This window comes from Procambarus clarkii, chromosome 44 (assembly GCF_040958095.1).
Source record: "Procambarus clarkii isolate CNS0578487 chromosome 44, FALCON_Pclarkii_2.0, whole genome shotgun sequence".
NCBI lineage: Eukaryota > Metazoa > Arthropoda > Malacostraca > Decapoda > Cambaridae > Procambarus > Procambarus clarkii.
In genome coordinates, this window is record NC_091193.1 from 10,023,701 (window position 1) to 10,051,282 (window position 27,582).

Below are 27,582 nucleotides of genomic sequence, written 5' to 3' on the forward strand. Positions count from 1 at the left end.
AACCACTAATTTAATTTTGATTTTACTTATAGCATGCACACTTAAGTACATCATTATAAATAAAGGCGTAAGTATCCTATTTTCCGTTATCTGGATAAATAAATAAATAACTAGCAGTACAAGTTCCAGAAGGCAATAGTGTGACGTCATGAGACGACATAATATTGACCAATCACAGACACCACTGTTCAACAGGAGGTTCGTGTAGGAACGCCCATTATAAACATAACTTATATATGTGAATACTGGAATTATAACAGTTAATAAATATTTTTTTTAGTAGAGAATACAAACATCATGATCCAGGTAAGATTTGGGTGTTACTTAAAAATAAAAATATCAACTATTTATTTTCCACAGTTGGGTATCTTCGTCCATCACATAACGCCATGTTGTTTTTCCTCGACATGAAGCGGGAAGAGGCTGAAATTTGCCAAAATAATGGACCGTTTCCACGAATCTAGTGAGGTTTGTCAGTCTAATTTGCATTCACAAAATTCTTAGAATTTCATAGATAAGAAATTCATGGTGGGAGGGATATTTTGAGTGTCGGCCGAGGTGATCACAGTGTGGAAAATATCGACATGTTTTCATTCGTGGACTGCGTCGCAGTTGGCGTCGGGGGGCCGCTGCTGGCGCCAACTTTAAACTCCAACTATTTGCTCTATACTCCATTTTATGATTATGACACGCACAGGAATAAATGCTAAGGGTTTTGAAATACCTTTGGGCTGTTGTGTAATAAACCTCTGCAGTTTTTCGATAAAGTAAATGATTGACAAAGTTGAGGATGGTGAGGGAAGAGGACAGGTGCCTGGCGTATTACACCACTAACACCAACACGTGTCACTACTGGTGCTCACCAGTGTGTATGGGTGACAGTACACGCACGCCTAAGCCCAGTTTAAATGTACAGTGTTAAGTACAAGACAAGGTTAAAGAGAAAACATGGGTAATGTGAAGCTAATAGACACTGAAGACTCGAGCTCTCACTTCAAGACGAACTAAATTGGGATTTGAAATGGTCAAAAGACTGGTTGATACAGTTTAAAGCTGACAAATGTAAGGTTTTGAGGCTAGGTGATAATGATTGAGTTACAAGATACGAGTTAGATGGTGTTGAGATTGTGAAAGGGATCTGGGAGTTAAGACTAGTAAGAATTTAAAACCAAAAAGTCAATGCATAAATGTTCATAATAAAGCAAATAGGACAGATTTATTTATCGAAGCATTAGTAATAAGACACCTGGTGTTCTTCAGCTATATCTTGCTCTTCTTAGGGACCCATTCAAATTATGCAGTTCAGTTTTGATCGCTATTCTATAGAATTGATATAAATTCACTAGAACGTGTCCAGTGTAGGATGACAAAGTTAATCCCACAAATTAGAAACCTGTCATATGAAGAAAGATTGACAAAGCTTAAATTACATTCTTAAATTACAAAGAAAGGCAAAGAATTAGGGGTGACATGACATTGCCTGAAATGTTGTGCGTATTAATGGCTTTAGGCATAGTATGTATTAGCTCTATCTAGAAATCCAACATTCTGTTAGTAACTCATTTTGAATGTACTTTTACCTGAATGCACTTTATAGATATTTTACCTAAATAAACATTACCTGAAGAACCTTATAGGTAGAAAGAGAGCTTGGTATAAAAGGTACAAATGGGGAAGTCATTTTAAAACAAAACTTTGTCCACCTGGTTAGAAATGTTTAAAAAAAAAAAAAAAAAAGAGATAAAGAGAGTGAAAAGAAACTATGAAGTTTGCCTAGCAAGGTAAGCAAAGACAAACCCTAAAGGGTTTTTTCTGTTACATCAAACATAGATTAGGGAAAGGATAGGTCCATTAAAAACTGAAACAGGCTAGATAACTGATAATGACGAAGAGATGAGTAGTATTTTTAATAAATATTTTATCCCTTTACTAAAGAGGAACTTAACATATACCTTCAGCCAAACAAGTCTGTTAGTGGGGAAGAGGACAGGTTGACTAGTTTAGCAGTTACCAGGGAGGATGTTATTAAACAAATAGTGAAACTAGCCAAACAAATCCCCAGTGTCGGACGAAGTGTTTGCCAGGGTGCTTAAAGAATGCAAAGAGGAGTTTTGCGAGCCGTTGTCTACCATATTTAATAAATCATTAAGAGTCAGGCAGAGTGCCAGAGTCGTGGAAGGTTGCTAATGTCGTACCAGTTTTCAAGAAAGGAGATAGACAAAACTATATACCACAAGAAAGATGCTATACTTTGGATGTTCTATAATAATATAAGGGGCTTTGATCCTTATATTTTTATAGAACTTTGCTTCTAGTAGAAAGTAATAGTAATTAATTGATTGTCTAGTAATTGCTTCTAGTTCTTTGTATATAGAACAAATTATAGAACTTTGCTTATTATAGAGGGGCTTTGCTTTTTTGGTATAGAATAAAACAAAATTGTGCATGATTTCTGATTGGTGTCCATATTGTCGAATGCTTTATCAGTTTGTAAACTGCCCATCCTAACTGCATCTTGTGATTCTATCCTAGCAATATAATTTAAATATTGACTACAAAAGCTTTCGCGTAATCTTTTAATATGCTAATTTTTAAAGGATAAATTATAATTTAAGGTTTGAAATGTAACAAAATTATTAGGTTAGCATTCATGCCTCTTTTAAGGTAAATATTCTAGTCATCATTTTTTAGATAAACAAAGCAAAATAAGATCTTGAGTTTATAGTAGGATTTTAACATCTAGATTTTAGAAGTTTCTTTAAAAGGTTTTTGACAAAACGGTTAAATAGAATTTAACATTTATCTAAACTTGAAGAATTATTCCAGTCGTGGCTAATGAGGCTATTAATTTGTTATGTCTTAATAATAAAGTTAGTTAAAATGTATCTTTTTAAGTTAAAATTTGTTACCTATACTATAATTTTAGTTAAAATATATACTGTATGTAGAATCATGAGGTTAATTTTAGATTTTTTTTTTAAATACAAATAAGTGTTTCACTCTACTGTAATAAGACTTTTAAGTTTGGTTGATTTTACTTAAACTGGCCAATAATTTTAGTAGAAGATGTTTCATTCATTAACTTGCAACTAAGTTACATATGAACAAGAATAAAGGACACCAGGCCTATTGGGCCAAACAAGGTTATGTACAGAGAAGTATGGCAAAAGTTAATCATTGTAATTAGAAATCTTCCATATAAAGGAGGAATAATAATAATAATAATTGTATTTAAGCAAAAGTACATAATGTACATGCAAAATACAGCACAAGAAGAATGTTGTATTTCTAGGTAAGGTAAGCACTATGCCTAAAGCCATTAATACAGCATTTTGGGCATGATGTTGACAAAAAAATGAAAACTAAAGCCAACAATAATTACATGGTGATTGGTACAGCAGAAATTGCAACAAAACAGTAGATAGTAACTTTCACTAAACAGAAGGAATACAATTTTTTTTTATGTAATTTTCACATTTTTAATTTTAATTATGAAAGTATATACAGTAATAAGAGACAAGATTTAAGTAGACAAATGGATGAAAAATTATAACAAAGGAGATCTTTCTACCTCCCCAGGGGTATCACTTGAGCATGGAGGAATTAGGTGATCAATGTGCCAGCTATATAATACCTAGCAACAATAAACATGAATAAGTGTTATTATCCACATTTATTGTGGTTAGCCATTTATATTTTCCTCAGTTTCCTTTATTATTATGCTCATATGTCAGTTACACTATTTTTCACTCTCCTGTTATTAAAGTAATGATTTTATATTGTCCAAGTACAGTGGTACCTCAGCTTACGAATTTAATCCATTCCCAGAGACGGCTCGTAAGCCAAATATTCATAAAATGAAGCGAAGTTCCCTATAAGAAATAATGTAAATTGAATTAATCCGTTCCAGACTCCCCAAAAAATTAACTTCAAAGTAAATTTATACCTAATTCACCCAAATCTTCAGTACTAAAGTATGTAAATGTTATTACAGTACTTACCTTTACTGCTGACTCTTGTTGGTGTATGGAAGACGGTGAGGAGGGGGGAAGAGGAGAGGTGTTAGTGTTTGGAAGAGGAGTCCCTTGCAAATCTTTAAATTCGTCAATAAATCTTTCAGCCGCTGGTTTGTCTGAGCTGGCAGCCTCCCCATGCCTCACAACACTATTAATACCACTTCTTTTTCTAAATTTCTCAAACCATCCTCTGCTTGCCCTTAAACTCTTTTGTATCTGCATCACTTATTTCAGGGGGTTTCTTTAAAAGATCTTCGTGCAAGCACTTGCCTTGCTTTCTCACAAATGATGGCCTCTGAAATGCTATCACCTGCTAACTCCTTGTTGTGTATCCAAATTAATAACAACTTTTCAACATCCTCAAGTGTTTGTGTTCTTTGTTTTATGATTGTTTATACACCTTTTGCCACTTTAGCACTCATAATGTCCTTTTTCTTAGCAAGTACAGTACAGTGCATATCGTTGACATAGATTTGCTGTACTGCCTAGCTAGTTCAACAACCCATGTACCATTTTCATGTTTACGAATGATATCTTGTTTTTCCTCTATGGTCATTCTCACATGTGTTTTCTTGGCTTGAACCTTACCAGTAGCTTTCTTGGTAACCATGGCGAGATATATAATAACAACTTTTATGATCAAATACCCCAAAATCTGAAAAAAAACTAATCCTTTACAAAGAATTCAGGCGTGATTGTCACTTGGTGGGAGGCACTGGTAAACTAAGGCGCGATCACCATGCCACCACGCGCTAGGTCGGCCATACGGGTATCAACAGACTGCGTTTCCCGAGGCAAAACCGTAACCCAGTTCGTATTTTACGAAGAAATTGGACTCGTAACCCGAAAAGTTCATAAATAGGGGCATTCGTAAGCTGAGGTGTCACTGTATACATATTTTAGTTGTGTGTATTTACTATGTATTTTTTTAAGATAAATCTACAATATATTATTTAAGGCATTTAATTCATATTGTGGTTATATCTTCTTTCACATATTTTGCAGGCTGTTAATGCCTCATCTATTGTATCTGGAAACTTATCTGGAAGTGTTGATGCAGCAATAGAAAGACCTGTCCTGCTGGATGGCCAAGTGGTTATGTCAGCCCCAAAGGGAGTCATAGAGGTTGATTCACAGATGATCATGGATGGTTCACAAGCTGTGGTGATGGAAAGCACCCAGATGGTTATTGAAGGTTCACAGGTAGTTATGAAAGGCTCGCAGGTAGTGATGGAAGATGCCACAACCATTATGGATAGTTCCCAAGTTATGATGGAAGATACTACAGAATTTGAGCGTTCAGTTTTGCATAACCCTCCATGTCATAATAGTGGCATAAGTGATACTATTATTGTTAAAGAAGAAGACTTGCAGGATAGTCGGTATGGCCACAATGATCAAATACTGGGACTGGCACATGATAGTTCAGTGTCAGGTATTCCTGGAGAGGATGAGATTGGTAATGTCATCACAGATGAAAGTGCACTGGAGACTAGCCAAGAAGGTGAGATGCTACTTCGCAATTTGGTGAATGAGACTTTCCACTCCTCTCCAAGTACTACTCATGGTCCTGACAACATCATTGTTACCACCAGCACAATTACCACCAACCCTGTTCAGGGTATGCAACGTTCACTAACATCCTCAAATGTAATACAAGGGATGGCCATGAACAACATTGCAGGAATACCTGGCAGTTTATCAACTAACACGCCAACCAGAATAATGGTGCAAACCAATCAGGGTTCTCCTGTTAAAGCTAATGCAGGACACTTTCTTATTCAAGTGGGTGGTACTCCAGTTAGTGTAGCCCAATCACAAGTAGTAACATTAGGAAATAAGAACCATATTGTTATTCGAGCAGGAACCAATCCTCCAGGTCAAAATCCCGTCTGTGATGAGGAATTTGATAGCTCAGGGCAAAGTAATATATTTAAAGTTATCATACCTGAAGGCACTACCAAATACACAAAGACGGCTTCAGTATCAATAGGACAAAGTGAACCAGTGAGGAAGCATGTCCAAATTAATCTCTCAGACGGAACTACAAAGAAACAAGCAAGATATGTCTCGCACACTTCTCAGACACAAGGGGGATATGAAGAGGAGGATATCAGAACTGATGGAGCCACTGATAACAAGAGACTTTATGAATGTCCAACATGCAACAGTAAATTCATGAGGCCATTGTACTTAAGGTATGTTTTCTTGGAGGACAGTAATATTTTGTAAATATTTTTATTAGTATATATCTTTGGAGAATAAGCTTGATATATATACATACACTATACTACATTGGTTCACAAGCAGTAGGTGCTAGAAGATAGCTGAATGGATTTTTTCCTTTGAGGGATGATTGAAAAGTGATAATGTAGGCTTAATTTTTGTTCAGAGAAATTTCCTGGGCTTGAGGGGTTTGCTTGAGTGTGGTGACTAGAATCAGGAGACCCTAAGTTTATTGGGTGCTGTTGGGTGTAGTGTCTTGCTGGAGTATTGAAACGTTTGTGAGAATGCCAATTGATAGTCCTTGGGTTGCCAGTTTTTTAATGAGCTTTCTGAAAGTCTTCTTGTGCTTTATTTAGTATTCTGTCTAGCATCATTATGGCTTGGCAGGGACAGTTTTGAATAAATAGCTGCTGCATAGATGCAGACTGTCAACAGTTTAAACTTGTCCTGGGATACCAGAAGGTTCTTTGCCTTAAGTAGCAATTGAGTGACTTGCTCAGATAGGTGCTTTTCATTTTGCTTAAAACATGATTGCTGTAGTCTTATTTGTTCTTATTTTTCAGAAAGCATATGAGAAGCTGTAAAAAGGAGGAAGTGAAGGTGGAGAAAACACCCCTTTATATGTGTTCATTCTGCAAGATGACATTCAAGACTCGACCGCAGATATCTCAGCACTTTTTGAAATGCTATCATAGTCCGTATCGTAAAAAGACAACTCCAGTCAAGGTTAGCAGCTTGCGATGATGTTCAAAAATAGCTCTTGCTCAATGTTCAGTATGATAAGAGTAGCACATAATGAAAGTGAAACTGCTATATACAAGACAACTCTTTATTAGGTATCACAGGTTGGGGATAGGTTATGGTTTTGTCCAATGAAATCACAAGAACATGATGTATCTGGGAAAAATTGAGGTTATGCAATGGAAGCAAACTTGCATCCCTGGATTTCATAGTCACACACACTACTGAGTGAACTGTGGTTCACTCAGTAGTGCGTGTGGCCGGGAAGTCCCACATTGCGAGTTCAATTGCATTGTAGTACCTCAATGTTTTTATTTTATTTTCTGACAGCTTCCTTTTTAATGTCTTGAACTAAGTTTGAGCAAAAGAGTTTGTTTTCTATTGAAATTGAGTCTACTATATTTATCTATATTTCTTATTATAAATACATTATATGTGTATTATATACTGTATTTTCAAATGCATGGCCATATCTGGAGAAAGGCTCATCGAGTTCACTAGACATTGACGCTACAATGGACTTTCATTCGTATATATACAGTAATTCTGTATACTGGAAAGCTGAATGCAACGAGAGTTAATACTGGTCATGCAGTATGAACCTTGTATTCAATTGCAATGGAAAACTTGTGAAAAATATTTGGTTGAGTGAGCTCATGTATTCACTAGCCCAGAATTCAGTACTGAAAAGCTTAAAATAAAATGTATAAGTTTAAGCGATTTTATAGATAACCCGTCCTCTCGCATAGTAGATCACATTTTTAACAGCATCAACCACTGTTAAGAATGTGACATTTGTAAAAATTAAAGCTCTGAGTTCATATGTATCTGGATAGGTAAAACAGTTGCATTTTATGGAGTGGCAAATTGAGGAAATGGGCTGTTTATAGACAACTTACTTATTATGGTACAGATTTACTATGTTCAGTTTTGGATTGCCCTCTTGAACAAATCCACAAGGGCCATGACGAGGGTTCGAACCTACGTCCAAGAGGATCCCAGACGCTGCCTTAATTGACTGTGCTACGACACGGTTAAACCCTTGTCACAACCTTTGTGGATTTGTTCATTTGATGCATCGTGCTATTGTGATTTCTGTGTGTAATTGCCCTCTTTTTATTAGGAGTGATAGTGTTTTATCAGTTTTTCCTAGCAATGAACTCCAACAGTAGATGAACATTGACAGTGAAATCTTATCAAATACCTGTGTGGATTTATTTATTTAGTATTTGTTATAAATTTCTATTTTCCAGAGAAAGGGTGATGACGTGGAAGCCGAGACAGTACCTGCTAAGAGAGGGAAGATGGAGTCGCTTGAAATTGACCCGGCACTTGAACAGGCTGTACAATTTAGGTGTCAAGTGAGTTATCATTAACTTTTACATTATTTAATATTCCCCTGTCATTGTTTTAGGACATTAACAGATGCATGTACTATATATAAGTGATCATTTAATTTAAATGACTGGAGTTTGTAATTATTCATAGGGTTTTGGTGTGCTAATTGGCATCTTTTGTATAGAAAATTGTATAGTATTCTTTTAAACAATAACTCTGCAAGCATTTTGTTTATAAAATGGTGTTTTAATATAAATTAATATTCAGTGTTATAATTTTGTATGATTATTTATGTGGACTCGTTATTTATAGGATTGTGATCGTACCTTCAGCAAGGAGCGCCAGTATTCCAGTCATATTAAAAAATGTACCAAATTCTCTGTGCATGACCTCTCTGGAGCAAGAGTGGAGGTGAAGGGTGAAGACGAGGAGGAAGAAGAACAAGACTCTCCGGAAGATCCATTTGCTGACCCAGATCCCTTGCCTCCACCACCAAGGAGAGGTCGTGGACCTGGCAGGAGAGGGCGACCTCCAGGGAGAGCTGGTAATAGCGCTTCCAGAGGACCAGCTAGAAATCCATCACTACTTTTTGACGGGGGTTAGTACATCAACGAATTGAATTACTGTACTGTGTTTAGATGTTATAAGTTCATTTTATTTGAAATATTATAGTCTATGCACCTTACCATGCATTTGCAAATGTAAGCATTTCTATAGGGATTCTTCTACTCCGCCTCCTCTGCTTCCCTTACCTGTAGTGTCACCTTTGCAATCTTGATTCATTTATCAATGCTTACATTGCCCTTTCATTGCTTACTGAATTCCCATACATCAAATTAAAATTAAAGTAAAAATACATTTATTTACACAGAATATCTGAGTAAATAAATACATGATGGATAGGATGATGGACAAGCTGCACCTAGTAAACTATAAGGCTATATAACACCAGAGAGAAGTTGATAAAAAAAAAACTAAAACTGTGATTGCATTTGAAAAGTACCTTTCTAGACAGGCACACCATTGCTCTCATAACATGAGGCCCTTCCCAGTCCCATTGCACCTGTTCATGCACTGAAAGGGCAATTTGATAATCTGCCCAATTGCAATGGGGATATTTTCAAAATATTTGTCAGGGTCATATTAGTGCAAGTCAGACACTTGAAAGTTTATTCATTCTCTCCCAAAATTACCTCGACAATGTTATAAATTCCCTGAAAGCTCATCCAAGTTATACTTGGCATCATAGATGTGGCCAGGTAGCAGATCTCTGCAGCTGACGTAACCTAGCAGGTGGAAGCCCTCTTGGCAAGATAGTTTTAGGGAGACACAAGGGGTTCTCTCAGAAAGCTGCTGCTTATTGGATTTTCTGCAATTCTGTACAGTATTAGGCTTTTGGAAATTTTAGACATCTTGAGAATGGTTCACACTTGTACTCAATATTTTTAATGGGAAGGGAATGACTTTATTAGCTATAAATGGAAATCATGGAATGAATGTCATCATTCCTGAAACCAGAATAATGTTTTGGAATGTTACTTCATGTGTTCATTCTATTCCTGATATCCAAGAGTCTACTATTTTGACAAGTTTGTAACCCCCTTTTTTATGTAGTGCTTTGTGATTTAACATTATGAAAAAACTATGTTTTTCTGCCTTACAATACAATATTGTACTCTGAAATTGTTAGCATTAATGTCCTACTGCTAAAAATAAATTGATTATTTCACTGACATAGCATTCATGTTTCAGCATATCCTGTAGCCAATTCACGTGGTCTCCTGGTGGCTGATAATGAGGGTTTGGTACGAAGTACAACTGGTTTGGCTCACACTGTACAACTTAGCTTAGAGACAGCAAGTCAAGAAGGACAACCTCAACCGACTGCTTTGGTAGCAGATTCTAAGGTATTTTTTGTAATATTTGTACAGTTATTGTTCTAATTTTCTATGAGAATAAAATGGAAATGTTATTTTCCTTAAATTGGTTAATAGCCTTGGTTAGTGCTACTGTCATCAATTAGAAAATGTTTCATTGGTACAGTAGTTCAGAAACAAAAATGTTTAGATACAATGAAAACATCATATAGGATACTTAATTCCATCTCATGCAGTGCTACTATCCACCATAGATTTTGAAATTATGGGAAACAGAGCTAGGCAGCCTTATTATTGTAATTTAACAAAATCATACTAGCATAATCCCTAAAGAAGCTGTCAGTGAGAATGCAGTACTACAGTGTCAACTGGTGTCACTGATTGATGGGGTAGTTACTCTGCATTGAGTTACTTTCGGGATTTTTCTGAGGGAAGCCCCTTCGGCTCCCCAGAGTTATCCGGCTGATACGGATGTATAATCTTTGGGTATCAGTCAATGTACATGGAGTTCTAGGCCTACCGGGGACCACGAGCCAGAACCTGGCCCCCTCAGAGAGGCGCGAGGAGCAATGGCCTATAGAGACATCTTATATATGGTTTAGAAGTACTCTGAGTCTGCCATCGACTGAGTCGGGCACCCAGAAAGATAGGTGACCCAAAACACACACCCATTCTGGTGAAGAAATACTACCAAACGCCGAACGAGAGGATAGAACTCTCCATGAAGAAAAACGATCAAACGAGCATGACTTCATCTCGTTACCAACGCACCACTGTCTGCGCAAACCCCCTACCCTGAAGGGGAAGAGGGAGCCCCAGACCCCCTGTCAGTTCTTGGCTGATGTCGGTGGGCTTTGGTCCTGTACCTCCAGCTCTGGCTTTTTTTCTCTGTTCATGCTTTGTTGGTATGTGAGCTGGGAGTATATTCACAAGTACTCAGGCTGCATGCACTTAGTCGATGGCAGACATTAGAATGCTCCCAACCACAAGGGGGTTTCTATAGGCCATTGTTCCTTGTGCCTCTCTGAGGGGGCCAGGTTTTGGCTCGTGGTCCCCAGTAGGCAAGAACTCCAAGCACTTTGACTGATGCCAGAAAGTTATATATATCCATTCAGCTTGGATTGCTCTGGGAAGCCTCCAGGACTCGCCCAGAAAATGTCATTTCATTACATTCAATGCTGGTTTTGTTATTATCTTACATTTGTTATTCATTCCCGACATTATTTGTGACACAACATCATTCGTTTTTGTGTTGCTTCCTTTACATAAGTATTTGTACCTCAATGTCATGTGTTAATAAATGCAAAAAAGGTCTGTACTTATTACCCAACAATGTTTGTAGAGCATGAGTTGAACATTAGGTTGAAGCACTCCACCTGCTCCAGGAAAAGGTTTCCTGAAGTTTCTCAACCCATGTTTTATATGTGGAGTGGATGGTGGGTAAGCATTACTGCTTATCCACCCAGTATGTCCTCTTGCAATGGTACAAGCTGGAGCATGGTACAGCACACAGTGCCACACTACATAACTTGCACTTGTACCTGGTGTCCTTCCTTTTACCAGACTTGTAGTAGACATGACACTTCAGACCTTTCTCGATGGGATTTAGGGAATGGTTCAAGTTCCTGTTCAGATATTTGGGTTTATCCACAATACGAGTGTTTCTCCTAGCACCCAGAGGTCACGACCTCTCCGTAGGGTGCAGTTGCACCTCCACAGATAATACTGATAATGGCTCCAAAGGGCCACCACTTACGGGCTATTCATGCCAGTGCCACCTTTTGGGTGGCTTAATCTTCATCAATCAATCAGTCTTCTCCTAGCAGTAGCACCACAAGGAGTAATCTGAGACCAAGACAGCTGAGTAATCTGTAGTACAAGCCAGCATGTACAGATTTACTCCATACTTATCAAGTTTATTTAGATTATAAACCTTGAAAGCTAGACAGCCCCTCCATGGCATTATGTCACTTGGGCCATTGCAGACAATGGGAAGATGTTGGCGCACATTTTAAAACATGTCCCATAATGATTGGGGGGAAAAAATGGAATTTTAACAAATATTTCAATTTTGGACACAAAATGCGTCCCTCCCGGACATCCGTAGAGTTACTTATGGACGCAATATCCGTCACCGATGGCCAAAAGAGTTAAGGCAATATTGTAAATAAAAGGTATGGGTGTTGGCTAACTAGACAAGTTTCTATGTAGCTTGGATATTTTAGAAGCATGGAATGGAAAGTGAAGTCCTGCTGGTTTGAGTGTATAATTATTATGGTGGAGTGAAAATGTTAATAGAAAAATTAGTAGCTTTTATTCCCTGACAAAAATGCTAAACGAGGAAAACAGAATTTGAGTGATAACATTAAGCTAATGCTCTTTAATTTATTACATTAAGTTAATGCTCTTGAAACTAAATATGAATGGCAAAACATTTTCTGACAGTCTTTTTAAATGTACAGTAGAAAGATAAAATGAGTAAAAACCATTTTAATACACACCTTAGTAATTAACTTATTAATGTAATTTATTTGTCATATTTTGAACAGGGAGTCAGAGGAAGAGAGAAACCCCCACAAGCCTGGTCTCTAGTATGTGCCCTCTGCCAGAAGATGTTTATTACCAAAGCTGCTCTTGCACACCATGTCATGTCTGAGCATGGTGCTGACCTTCTGCACACACGCAACATTCTGGATGGCAGGGTCAAGAATGACCAGCCTCTCTTTAGGTTAGTGCTTCTAACATTAATGCCATAAAAAACAAAATGTGCATACAATGCAAGGCCACCAAGTAAACCCAAACCCATCGAACCACTGACATGAAGGCCCCAGAGAGCAAAGTCCAACAGATTCCTTTTGACCTCATCTCTGGTAATATCACACTTCTCCAAAGTTACATGGGTTACAGCTTCCTCTGTCAGTACAGGGACTTCTCCTTGCTTTATTATGAAAACCTCCTGGAATCTCTTGAGTTCTTTACACACCTTGTCATTTTCTTCCCTTATCTCAGTTTCATTGCTTGTTCCTTCATTGCTATTTCCCCTCCTAATGTGGTTGTGGAGCAGGTTTAATTGGGTCTTGACTTTACTTGTGATGTCATTTTCATAATGTGTGCGTGCTTCTCTCTTCACACTGAGGTTCTCATTCCTGGCCCTCTGGTGTTCTTTTATTTCTGTAGTTTTCCATATTCTTGTACAGAACTCGATTGTTTTGCTTCTTTACATACACGATTGAACCATGGATCCTTCTGCTGCTTTCAATTTTTCTCTTTTTGGGCTGGGATAAACTTGTCTGCAGCTTCATGGCACTTCTGGGGGATGTAGTCTATCATATCTCGTACAGTTTTTCTCCGAGTTCTGTGTCTCATGATATTCCCAGTAGAAATTTCCTGATCTCATCAATAGTTTCCTCTTTGGTAAGCCAGCCTTTTCCTTTATAATTCCTTCATTGGAATGGTTATTCCTACTGCCACCTGGTACTCAAATGTCAGTATGCTGTGGTGACTCATTCCCTTAGGCTGTGTAGACTCACTTTTAGGTCTGGCAGTGTCCCCAGTGTTTGGGTGTCCTCTTTCATTTATCTTTCCGGCCCAGGAAATTGTGATGGAAGACCTTACTTTTAAAAAATAACAAAGTAGCTGTCATAACTGGAAGAAAAATGACAGGCTGAATAACAAGATCCTTTCAAACAAGAGATGCCACACCTATGATGATACTTTTTCAAGTCACTAGTGCTCTCTGAAGTGGAATATTGTTTAATACTAACATCCCCATTCTAAGAGAAATAACTGACCTGGAGTGTGCGCAAAGATCTTTTACTGCTAAAATTCACTTGGGTTACAAACAGCCACATCAAACAACCTAGCTTACCAGACCACCAACCAGGATGCCTGGTCAGAGACTGGGCCATGTGGGACATTGATCTTCAGAATCATTGACAAGTATATGACAGGCACACACCTCGGGTATTAGGATTACCTAGAGGGAAGAAGATAATAATGTGTATATATTCATTGTGTCAAGAATTTAGAATGTGGCCAAAACTTGTTGGATAAGATGCACTTGTATGTGTTGCTACAGTATTTGGCATGAGTACAAATTTATATTTTTAAATTTTTATTGTAAAGGTACTGTATATACATTTTTGAAGTAACTCAAAACCCGTGTTTTAACATTAAATGTGAGGGTTCTAGATAGACAAGGCATTAACAAAGCACTTTTTGAATAACTGTATTGTTTGAAAACTATATATATATACAGTACATTGCTTTTTAAACAATTTCTGAATCTGAATCATTGGTTTGTCTTATAGTAAGAACTCAGAGTTAAATATTTTATTTTGTCTTTTTTTACAGATGTCCAGTTTGCAGTCTTAATTATCAGACTGAAGACCAGTTCATAGAACACATGGTTCTTCAACACACATCCCGGTTACAGGAAACATTCACTCGTCTTCAGGGGCAGGTACATTACACCTCCATTTTGCCTTTGAGGGAGATAGAAAGAATTAGGAATAGAGTATAATATTATGCATGTGCTCGCATGCACTTGTGTGTGTGTGTGTGTGTGTGTGTAATATGAGTACTGTATTAATTCACGAGTTAAAATGAGAAATATAATTATGTTTGATTATTCATATAATAATGGGTAATTTTTAATCAGGTTTATTTAATAATAGCCATAGTAAAAGGATAGTTATGCAGGTATTTGGTTTATGCAAACCACAGTTATGAAATTGTAATAACTTGCTTGCCAGGGCATAACAACTAATGTGGTAGTTACTAGACTCATCAGAATATGTTGCCACATAACGTAATAATTGTCTAGGAATGGGTTCAACGTCCAAGAAAAGGGAAATTGAATTAATGAACTGGTTATAAAAAATTTTAATTTGTTGATAACTAGAAGATTAACACAGCTGACAAGAATACTGCAAAATACACCGCTTTACTCTCAAACCCGACATTTCTTGGTTACATACTGTAGTGAGGGTTTGTACCCTGCTTTTTCTGAATCCTGTCATGTGAATGTTTGGGTAGGCTGCTGCCACACCAGGCAACTTACACGTGCCTTGTGAGGTGCCATGTCTAGTATTAAAGAATGCCAGGAAGCATAAGAATATGGCTAGTACAGTGATTTAACTGCTTAGTGGTGAATCTGTAGAAGTCAAGGTGAACTTTTTATCATTTACATATACAATATTGGCTAATTGATACACAAAGAAGTCACACTAATGTGATATATAATGAGGAAATCAATTGGAGCAATGAGGTGACTCGAACAAGTAATCAGGGTGCTCCCAGCCACGTACCTTACCCCTGTACCACCAAATGGTGTAAGTTATACAACCTGGGTTTCCACTGAATCCACAGGAAGTCTGGAAGCCTCTACTGAAGCCATTCCAAGTTTTATGTATAACTCCCATGCATTCTGGTTTGCATGGGCAGTTTGTTCATTTGCCATCAGCTCCTTTTTTCTGGGGAAGAATGAGTCGGTTGACTTCCAGAGGAGTGCTTGGTCATTAATACTTGGTGGACGGCAACTGCCCCAGCATGCCTCTTTCTTCCCCCCCCCCCCAAATGAGGGGGCGAGGTGGGTCAAACTAGCGTGTGCTAGTTTTCACAAATTTTAAATCGTTTATTTACATTCTTGGGGAAGTTCTTTTGGCAATTTTGAGGCTTCAGTCTCATTTCTAACCATGCAATAGTCTGTTTTGTTTCTCTAACTTTCTGGGTGCCTTCCTTTAAATTGTGGCAGACATGAATAACTATATAAAAGATTTTCATAGTGCCACTGCTCCCTGCACCTCTCTTAGGGAGCCAGGTTATGGCTCATGGTTCCCTGTAAGCTAATTAAAAATCCTAGACTGATGGCACTGATTTAGTGTAATAGTTTCAGGAACCAACTAGGGCTCACTCAGAAATTGGCGTTTCATTACATTCAGCGCTGGTTTTTTGAGTTTGGTCACTTGGTGCCTTCCTTCCCTGGTGCTTGACCTTTCTATGGATGTCTTGGTAATGGGTTAGGGCTTTGTGCTCTTCAGACTGCTCAGGGGTATTGGTCGCTTCTCTTCATCGGGTGCACAACATGGTTCGGAGTATGCGGCAATGTGACATGCTCTATGGCGCATTCATCTCTCTTCAGGCTCAATGATATGGCTCCATTCTGACTGCTTCCTGGTGATTTATTGCTAGAATCACAGGTATTCATATTAGCATCATTGGTAAAAAACCCAAACAATAATAGTTTAAATCAGTGTATGATGATAACCACATTACCCTGTGAATCATTGTATGACAATATCCACTCTTTTTAGGGTTAAATAAGACACACACACACACACACTGGATATAACACTAATGTTTCTTAGAAATACCCTTAGTTCTCAAGAAACTTTTTTATTAACTGCTCGGGCTTTTCGAATCAAGGTAAGTTTTATTGCTGATGTGGGACATAGAGAAAAAGACAGAAAGGGGGAGGTAGTAGTTGTGATAGAGATAAGAGCTTTTAAAATTCAGGAGAAAATGTTACTATGATCAATATTGGAGTTTCTCATACAAGGAGATGGGGTTATCTCTTTGGTCATCTGTAGTGATGAAGCAGCAGTTAGGTTCTCTTGTATTCTAAACAAAAACAAAAAAACAAAAATTATGATTCTCAATATTTCACTCCTATGCAGAATTATCAATATAAGATATTGTATTGACCAGGTTGTATAGCATTCATATTGAAAATCTGTTCTTTTATTGTGTATAAATGTTGAACCTTTGAAAAAGGAAACCATACCCACTTTTAAATTGGTTCATATTCTTATTTTGCAAGAAAGATAAATTTTTAATTGGTTCATATATTTTGCAAGAAATATATTAGGCCTAACTCAATATAAATTTTTCCTTTCATGTTGAATTAAACAACAATGATCATATAACTAAAATATATTGCATCCTTCGATCTTTACTAAGTTAAGTAGCCAGACTGATTTGTAATTACCTGCATGGTAAGTTAAAAAAAATTTTGTTAGAAATTATGCTACAGTATATTTAGTGATGGTCTTGTATTTCTTTTCATCTCCACAGACAGCAACCTACGTGTGCTCCCTTTGTTCCCTTGTACTACTAACCAAAAATCTGTTAGTTGAGCACATGAGTCTGGTTCATTTGGAGGAACTTGAGACACTGGCCCAGGGAGACACACACGTGGAGATTGCATCTAGAGTTCCCAAAAATAACAAACTAAAATCAGCTGTGATGAAAAAAGGGAATGAAGGTATTCATCATGAAGGAAATCGAGGTATGTTTACCGAGTTACTGCCAAATGTATTAACTACTTATTTAATTGCTCATTTGTTTCTCATTCACTATCATTTTGTTCTTTTAGAAGTTTAATGTATTTATTTTTATTCAGCTTTTCAGTTACTGTTTATTATAGCACTATAGATCTATCTAACTTATACATTACTTATCTGCTGTAAGTATTTGGTTGGTTTCTAATATTTAATCCTTCAAGGAGTTTCGATTAATTAGAATTTCAGCAAAATTTAATTTCAGCGTAAATGAATTAACCTTAACACTTTGACGTGCCCCGCCCGCCACCCTTTAACTGTGCGATTTGGGTCCCAGAGTTTCACGGGAGCGCGCGTTAATTCTGAAAAGTGTATACTCTCTTCAACTTTGTCACCTTAATTCTCGTCCTACGAGATTAAATTTGGTATCATTGTGTTCACAATAGAATTCTCTACAGCACTAAATGCATATAAACTCCAAAAGCCCGGCTAACTACCTGCAACAAACAGAGAAAGTGCAAACGAGTTACCTAGGAGCGCGCAAAAGCGATAAAATGTGTTCACTCCTTTCACTCTGGTCACCTCAATTTTCGTCCTAGGTCTTTCATTTTGGTATCAATGGGCTCGCGATAGAATTTTCTAGAGGAACATTAGCATATAAAATAAAAAAACCTGGTTGCGCTCCACCCGCCGACGAGTTGAAGACGGGCCACGTGTTAATCGCGAGTGAGCGCCCAGACGCCTTCTAGCTACACTCCCAATAACTGCCCACAAATGTTTAGTATTTTAGTATATGTAGTATTATAGTTTAGTATTTTTTGTGTACTAGTTGTACATCACATAAGCATTGTAGATAGCCATTTGCACAAAATAGATGGTCATTTTCTTTGTCCATTTGTGAGTTTTCCTTATGAAGTGATAATATTTGATCATTTGGTCAAAGTGATCAACACCTTTCATGTTTGTATTGTAGTCACAGATTGCATTCGGCTTGTTGACAGTTACCAAACAGTCCCCCAAAAATCGGATAAAAACCTGATTTTTGGCAATTATTTTAGTGGATGACGCAATGCTGCGTCATCCCCGAGATTACCGACAGTAAACGGATGACGCAATGCTGCGTCATGCCTGGACTAAAGTGTTAATTGTGAAGAATGCAACTTAAACTTAGTTTAGGGAATGCCTAGATAATTGGTGTGGTGACCTCATCTAAAGTATTTTCTCATTCATTTCTTTCTTAATCTTAGGTGAACTTAATCAAGGTCATTTGAAAATGGAAAATGTTGAAGACTGTGCCTTGGAGTGTGGTTTTTGTGGGGAAGAATTAGCCACTCAGGAAGATATGGTGAGCTATTCTGTGATTTTAATATTTTTCAATTACATTGAATATTGAACAGGCTTAGTCATTTGCAGTATTTAGAGCTTTGTATTGATATATAATTTGTTGATGGTCCATCAATGTTTTAAGAATTGTGATTGATTAGTAATTTTTAAATTGAAGCAGTTGCTAGTTCAGTAAGAAATATTCTATATGAATGTGTTTTGACTCATAATGTGTGGCAATGGATTTGTATGCATGTATACCTATATACCAAGAATGTTTTGTTTCTTGTAGAGTTATTAATTTGGTTGCCAAATGTTTGGAAAAGTGGAAATAAACTGAATACAGTGTGTACATTGTAGTCAACTTTGTGCCGTGAGCAAGCTGGACATGTGGCATCCCAGCCCTAATCTGTCAACACCAGACCTTTTGTCAGCTGTTCACATTGGTTGAGAAAATATTCAAAACTCTACGATCAAGAAAACACACACTAACTTTTTTTCCATGAAATTTAGTATTGTGTGGCACCAAATTTTGTTCAATTAACAACAAATTTCTTTCCACCACTATCACAATATAACTAGCACATTGTTCATCACTAGCACTACAGTTAGTACAAATCTCAATATCAATATTTCATCCCGGTTTGCTTATGGAAACAAATTTACTTCAGTGGACAACGTGAAAATAATTTCTCTCGAAGTACTACCTTGCACCATATACACCAACATATACTCGCTACTAGTAATAAGATCATCCCCTCCTTGTTATTAGAATAGCTAAATTTTTATTGTTATATAATATTCAAGTTAACTACAGTACGCCTAATATAAATTGTGACATTGATATAAACCTACTTTCAGGTTGACCACTACATTGATTGGCATGGAGTAGAAACTGATGAAGATGGCTGCCTTTTGGATTTAGGTATCGATGTGGATATTAGAGTAAAGGACACTAAGAGTCTACTACTGCTTGCTGATGGACGGGTGGATGATAGTGTTCCAGAGAAAACTGTGCTTATTCGCAAAAAGCCTAGACAGAGTTGGCAGTGTAAGGTAAGATTGCATGGGTCTTTGTTTTTGCCTTTTGTCTTTCACCTCTTGTTCACTTGGGCATGTCATGCAGTTTTTCTGCCTTTACAGAAATGTGATTACACATTAGTTCTTGACAGATTACCCCTGTGCTAATTGACTTCCATTCATCCTCTTTCAGACCACTAAAATCATATCCGCTCTCTTGTTCTTGAACCAGTACTTAATATACACATCAAGTTAAGCCTGATGCTCAAGAAATTGAGCATACACATCTTCACCTCCCACATTATTAGTTATACCTAGTAGGGAAACCTTACAGTTTTGTCAGGTTTATTCTTTTATTTTCTTCCTTTTGGTCTCAGTTTAGTACTGTATTTTGAAGACATCTTGTTGATTTAAACCCAAAATAATAACAATTCGGTCAGTGTATGACTACTGTACGAGTTTATCAGTATAGCCACATAATAACTTTTTGTTTTTGTTGCCATGTATGATGCAAAAATAGTTTTTGTTTTGGACATGGTAGGCCAGTGGAAGTCTTGCTTTCCTCTTAAGTATCTGAACTGGACTATAACTTAAAACTACTTGTTATGATCATAGAAATTTAGTTCCTTTTTATTATTGTGCAGTATAGCCCAGTGGCAATCATTTAGATGGAACAAAGATAGTCCAAGAGAATATATTTTGTATGCTGGAAGAGACAAGCCCAAAGAGCTTTATCACAGTAATGCTATCATCTTTCCTCCAACCTGACCACTCCATCTTTCTCCATATTTGGGTCTACACCAGGAACCTCATTTTCAGGGTTCCTGGCATGGTGCTCATTTGAATGCCCCAGAGGTGACCCTATTGTATTTAGGGACCCAGAATTAGAAGTATTGGTGAACTTCACCTGGGCTAAGTTTGCACCTCCTCTTCCTTACCCTAATGGTGTGGCTTACCCTGCATCTGGTCTCACTCTTCCTCCCACTTGTCACTGCAGTTCTGACTCCGAAGCATCTGAGGGTTTTGGAGTTGGGGCAGGCTGTAGCTCAGTCATCTCTCGGGGTGACCCTATCCACTTTCACAGCGAAGGTAGCTAAGCTGTCTCTTCCCATTGGGGATTCAGAGCCTTCGCTTTCACGGCCATTCACTGGGTCTGATCTTCTTAGGACAACGTCTTTCTGTCCCAGGTGTTGAACATCGATTACCAATCCAAGCCATCCATCATGGCTTGCTTCTAGTGCTGGAAGCACCACGGTTTCATGGTCCGCGGGGCCCTTCAAACCCTTTTTGAACTTCGGTTCTTTCAACAGATGGTATTTTGCTCCAAGGGAAGACTTTTCCTCTCCCACTTTAGACTCATCGTATTTCCAGAGATTCCTGCCGTCTCACATTGCACAAACTGTGGCTCATTCAGACCACTTTCAGTACCTCCTGCAGGATTCAGACCTCATTTTGTTAATCTACCCAGCTTCATTCGAGTCTGCCTTGGCTTATTGGCTGTATGAGTTCCTAAATTCATTCTGGCTGGATGACAACCCTCTCTTTTCCTTGGGGTCTTGGCATGAGCTCAATTGAACTCAACCGCTTGATTGACAGTTATATTGTTTGTGTTTTGGGAAATATCATGTATTGGGGACAGGGAATACTTTACCTTCCTCAGTCATCTAGGATAAAAAAAATATTTTCTTTAACAATATTTTAATGTTAAACTAGTATTTTTTAATTTGTTTAAAGTTAAACTATTATACTGACATTGTTACCTCTATGCTCATGACTAACAGTTTATTAAGCAGTAATTATATTCACAGGAATGTCAACAAGTATTTTCAAAACACTTTGACTTCCTTCGACATGTTCGTGAAGTTTGTACAGAAGTGAGCCAAAGTAACAAGCCTGCTGTCTCCAGAGGGGGTAATTTCAAGTGCCAAGAACCAGGCTGCAGTCATCTCTCATTTTATCAGGTTTGTGTAATGAAAATATTTTGTTGCATTTGCTCCATTACAAAGTAATTTGTTTTATATTTTCTTGTACTGTATGTTTAAAATTTTATTGACTTTCAAGGCCATATTAGTGGTAATCTGGTGTAATTTATATAAATTACTCTGTGTGAATGCCTAAGTGTAGTTGCAGGGTGAGAGCTATTCTCATGGTATGCAGTCATTCCTAATATCTTTGTCATATAACATTTTGATGCTTCAGTGGTTTTGCCATTCACCACACTCGTCTAATTTATTCCAAGCGTCCACAGTTCTATTCACAAAAGAAAACTTTCTTTTTTCAAAACATATTTTGTATTTTTAGCTTAAATTATGGGCCTCTTGTATCTAAAGTTGCAGTTTTCAAAAATTCCTAGTCAACTTTGTTGTCACAATTTTGTTTGTGGTGATTGTTTATCCTTTTTTCCTTCTATTAAGAGACGATGAGTCACAATAACATGGCTGAAGATATGACCAAATCACACACCAGAAGATGAAGAGACGACATCGTTTCGGTCTGCCCTGGACCATTATCATGTTGATTGTAATAATGGTCACAATTGACATGATAATGGTACAGGACGGACCGAAACATCGTTATCTCTTCATCGTCTGGTGTGGGGTTTGGTCATCATTCCTTCTATAAGTTTGGAAGCCATTTTGTATTATGTCTTTGCACCTTTTCCTTTTCTATTTTGTTGATGTGCTTCTTGAGACAACACAAAAAGGCACTCTGAGGAGAGCACAGGAAGTGTGTTAAGACAATCCCCAAACTCCACCTTAGCACCAGAAAAATGCAACAAGACGATGATGAACAGTTGGAGAACATCCTCACAGCGAGATAATGGGAGACCTCGCAAGACTTCCCCTGCAAGACCCCCCCCCCCATTAAGGTTCAAAAAGTCTAATGCTGTAAGATGTTGTGAATCATTATTATGCAGAGGCTGTGCAAATCCACTCTGTACCACTCCAAACAAGGCCTGTAGAACTCCACTGCTGATGTGACCTAGTAATTGGTACACTCGGTGATAATCTTAAGGAAGCCTCCGAGACTCACCCAGAAATCAGCATTGCACTACATTCCACACTGGCATTTTGTTCTTTTGACCCTGGTGGGTGTTTTGTCCTTCGGCAGCGGGTGCCTTTTCTGCTGGAAAATGAATCTGCCAGCTTCTGGAACGGTCCTTGGGTTGTCATTGTTTAGTTGGTTTGGCTGGGGGTGCATCTTGTGTGGCGGCTTTTGGCCACTTCCTTCATGCCACCAAATCTGCCTTGGTGGATACTTTGTGGGTCAATCCTGTTTTCTTAGTTTCCTCCTCCCTGGTTTGTCCCTGTTTTTCTTCTCCGTAGGTAGTTAGCTTCAGGGAGTCACAAATATTGAATGAAATGAAACATTAATTATTGGGTGAGCTTTGGTGGCCCCCTGAATTTACCGCTTCCTTGAAGGTCATCAGTTAGAGTCATTTGTGTGTGTGTATCTGCTCCAAAACTGACTGCTAGAGCCAGTAGACAGCATGAGCCCTATCCCCTGTTACCTCCCCACACGAGTGGGAGGTGGGGGGGAAGCAAATGAGCACATGCTTGTTTCAAAAAATTCAAACATTTGTTTGCACTATTGGTGAGTTCATTAGGGGGTTGTGAGGCTTCGTTCTTTTTTAATCCAGCAATGGTTTGTATTGGTTTGCTGACTTTCTGGGTGCCTTTCCTAGTGAGGTGGTAGAGTGTCACCTGCTTCCTTCACCTCATGTGAGAGGGGAAAGTTCTGGCTCGGGTAACCGGTTAAGTAAACTGAAGTCAGTGGCTAATTTAATGTAGTAGTTGGAAGCCATTTCACTGAGATACCTTCAAGGAGCCACTAGGGCTCACCCAATAATTGGTGTTTCATTACGTTCAACGTTGGTTTCTTCTGAACGGAAGCTTGCTTATTCTTTAGAGCATGACTACTCTATGCTGCCTTCCACATGATAAAACTTAATATGGTGTTGCCACATGTCTATATACAGTATTTCCATAGAGAAAAAACTAATATTGTGGCCCCTGTAGTCCTGGTTTAATTAATATCGCTACATTTATGTTTTAATATTTATTCATAATTACATTTTTTCTATTTATACAGGTGAAACTTCTATTTAAGCATATGGAAGAGGTTCACAAAATTATAGTACCAAGAGAATTCAAGACTTTCAAAAGCCTAGATCTTTTCTACCAATGGCTGACTGGTGAAGAAAAGAAATACAATGTACGTTACATAAGAGATACGACTCGCATTGAGAAGAATGACATGAAGCTCATCCAGATGGTGTGTCACAGATTCCACACGGCTAAGGTTGGTGTTCTGCTTTTCTCTTTTAAGTGTGGACATTCATGGTGTAAAGGCATTTGTTACTTTACTCCATCAAAAAAAACTTAAGTTCATTAACACGGTCAGGTCATCCTATAAGTCACTCAACATGGTTTTCAGCTTAATATTCCATCTGTTTTGAATGCAGTTGCAAATTTAATCAAATGATTTCTTGCTGTGTTTGATGCTGAGCTTGTTATGTTTGTATTTTATCATACAATTATGAAGGGTCCTAGATATATTTATAAAATAAGAAACAAGTTACAATTTTAGTGACAAAATTAAATCTTGGAAATGTCACCTTTCCAAGATTCAAAAGGTCAAAAGTGACTGTAATCTAATGCAGTGAATGGTAATAAATGAGAGAAACAGATACTTGGAGCTGTAGAAATTTATATCCATTCTGTAAAAGTTGGAAGTCTCTGCTGAAGTCTCTGCTGAAGGTGGGAATAGATTTCATAATGTTAGGAAAGATTGTAAGCCTAGCTGATAATGATATATAAGGCAAAATAAGTACAGTAGGAGTTATTTGACAAGATATGTTTGTTGATATCAGTATCATTGATGCCTGGAACTATTAGATTATCAAGACATGGAGTTTGACCCTGAGAACAGTCGTAGTCATGGGATATGTGAGACCAAAGGTTAATGATATATAGTCTTTAGTGTGAGTTTCAGTTAAAGTTGCAAACATTGCATTTATCATTTATGGGGGCCTGACAGCTGAGTGGACAGCGCTTCGGATTCGTAGGTTCAGTCCGGTTCCGGGTTCAGTCCCCTGTGGAGGCAGAAACAATTGGGCAGAGTTTCTTTCTCCCTGGTGCCTCTGTTCACCTAGCAGTAAATAGGTACCTTGGAGTTAGACAGCTGCTACGGGCTGCTTCCTGGGGGGGGGGGGGTATGTAACAAAAAGGAGTCCTGGTCAAAGACCGGGACGCTAAGCCCCGAAATCATATCAAGATAACTTAAGATAACCTCATTTAACAGACCAGTTATAAAGTGTACTTTGTTTTGCTTGTTTTGCAACCTTGTATGTTGGTAAATAGGAAAGATGTTATGTTTGTTGAAGTGCTGGGTATTTTTCTTGGTGTTATTGTCTGTGCTTCTGATAAGCGTACCTCATTATCTGTATCCTGTTTAGCATTTGACCAAGTTGATAGTACAGTTTGGACACTGAGATCCTCATCAACTGATGAAAATCCCATTGTGGATTGCTATATGTGTTTGCCCTTGTATTAGGGTATTTTTTTCATATGCCTGTATGTATAATAATTATACATTATATGTATTGAAGCTAATACTTATATTTTAATTACAGATTGATCAGTCAAAAGAGAAGAGAGAAGGTGAATCAGAGAGTGACTCCCCTAATAAGCAGAAGCGAAGGTGGTTTGTCAGAATACAGAGGTCGAGCAACTGCCATGCTCGCATCCATTTAAAAGTGCAATATAATCCTGTAAATCAAGACTATGATGGGGAAACACAAATGGTTTATTACCCTCAGCACACTCACAATGAAGTAGACCATCCTCAGGACCTTATGAATCGCATCATGGAGAGACATGCTAGAGACAAATCAAACTACCTTTCTAGAAATGGTAACCGCAAACGGTTAAAACAGATTGGTCCACATCTGTCACGGGGGGCAATTAGTAAAGGTAATAATAGTGATGAGGGCTTAGAGGAATTATTAGTTGCAGCAAGTGGGGATAGTGAAGTAACTGGTCAACAAGTAGTGACTGAGGGGACACTGAAACTTGAAAATTCAGCACTGACTGTAGATCAGTATATGAAAGAATTTTGTCAAACCCAACTGGAAGGGGAAGTTGATGGAACATCATTGGTAGTTTCAACCAGTGGATCTACTGGAGCATCGTCTACTGTTCGTCAAGCTGGAAGACAACATGGAGCATCAGCTGTCCTCATGGAAGGAGACGAGACAACTTTGGAAGCGCCCACTATGTTTGTAGACAGTGATAGTCAGTCAGCAGTGTTAGTTGAAAGTGGGGAACCTGGGACATATGTTGTTCAGGATGGAATGGTTAATGTCTCCCAAGGAGAATCTAGCATGAAAGAGGAAGGAACAGAAGAATATGTACTACCTGCAGATGAAGCAGAGTGGACAAAGTTATTTGATGTTCTCCGCCTTAGGTTGATGACTACAGAACTCAATGAACAAGAAAAAGGGGATGGGGAAGGCTTGTTGTCTTATCAAAATGTTATATCATATTTACCATTGGCAGAGCAAGTGAACATATTCCAACAGCTATGCCTATTAACTAATACAGCTATCGAAACAGCGGATTAAACAAGGCCTTATTTCAGCTTTGTTTTTCTAATGGCATATATTTTCATAATTTTTGTTTGAAATGCACAAGTTTTAAATTTAATTGACAAATATGTGGCTTCTTTCTTTCTGAATTAATTACTCCCATTTATACAAATATGAAGCTGAAACAAAAGTAAAACTTTATGTTCATCAGTTTGCATGGTATTTGCCATTGGAATGTACTGGTTGTTACATGGTTTTTATATTTTTGTAAATTCTGTTCATTAGCACAAGCTTTGAACAGTTTAAGTTTTGCACAAATTGTAAATATGCCCAGTAAAAATCATTAAATTTCCATATATAAATATATATATATATACCTAAATGGCTTTAATAATAGTTGTAATATCCCTGAATTGCTGAGTTGCTATAAAAATGTAAATATCCAATAATATTTTTTTATGCATCATAAATCAAGATTAGGTCATTTAGGTGATTCTGAGGAAATGATCCATTAAAATAATTACTTTCATATGTAAATATTGATTACATGTGCTTTTCAGTAATATTGAACAATTAAAGGCTGTGTTGATATAGGAAAAAAGGCCCTGATGTAAATGTATATTAGGTTCAGTATTACAGATAGTCACAGTGTGTTAGGATGATACAAATTTGTTAAGTAATTTGAGTATTGTTAGTCTCATTTATCAATGAAGTAAGTTTTTTACCTGAAGTTATACAGATCATTTATACATTATCTTATTTGGAACAAGCAAACAAAATTTGATGTAGGACATGCTAGTTACTGATTCCAACCTTTATAGTTATCACACGGACATCCAGAGTTGGTTAATATTTTATTTTTGTTTTTTTGTTTATCACCCAGTGGTTTGACCAAAAGTCCTAGTGAATCAGAGTACCTGATACCTGTGCTCTTGTATTCCAAGTGCTGAGCTTGCTTGGTTGCTTTTGTGTACAGTTGTAAAAGACACCTATTTGCCTGTCAAGTACCTGCTAAAGAAATATTAATAAATCCACTGATTTGTTTAACAATCCTCCTTCAATATAGACATAGTATGCTCGGCGGATTGTGCAGCACAACAAGGAAGATTTTACGCGTCGATGCAATGAAGTCATATTTGTGTTTGGTTTATCACTGAAAACTCCAAAGGTTA

General features: G+C 37.6%; 1 protein-coding gene across 5 annotated transcripts; it reads left to right on the plus strand.

The window, feature by feature from the left end:
- The first annotated feature begins 314 nt into the window (after positions 1-314).
- Positions 315-27,444, plus strand: LOC123745244 (uncharacterized). Of its 5 annotated transcripts, none has more exons than XM_045725565.2 (14): positions 315-468; positions 5,022-6,214; positions 6,806-6,968; positions 8,237-8,344; positions 8,634-8,919; positions 10,074-10,228; positions 12,748-12,926; positions 14,552-14,660; positions 17,273-17,486; positions 18,726-18,823; positions 19,663-19,857; positions 21,630-21,782; positions 23,914-24,123; positions 25,457-27,444. In XM_045725565.2, the coding sequence occupies exons 1-14, from the start codon at positions 442-444 to the stop codon at positions 26,444-26,446; spliced, it is 4,080 nt and encodes a 1,359-aa protein (XP_045581521.2). In that variant the 5' UTR covers positions 315-441; the 3' UTR covers positions 26,447-27,444. The 5 variants fall into 5 exon arrangements, with proteins under 5 accessions (XP_045581521.2, XP_045581520.2, XP_045581522.2 ...); XM_045725564.2 differs by lacking the exon at positions 315-468 and adding an exon at positions 588-738; XM_045725566.2 differs by lacking the exon at positions 315-468 and adding an exon at positions 590-1,062.
- Positions 27,445-27,582: the final 138 nt, after the last annotated feature.

Bases quoted from the DNA above. Each gene is read 5' to 3' on its own strand.
- LOC123745244 (XM_045725563.2), top strand. From the start codon at position 791: ATGGTGAGGGAAGAGGACAGGTGCCTGGCGTATTACACCACTAACACC. The intron at 6,969-8,236 runs GTTAGCAGCTTG...TCTATTTTCCAG, and splicing joins AAAAGACAACTCCAGTCAAG to AGAAAGGGTGATGACGTGGA. The intron at 18,824-19,662 runs GTGAGCTATTCT...ACCTACTTTCAG, and splicing joins TAGCCACTCAGGAAGATATG to GTTGACCACTACATTGATTG.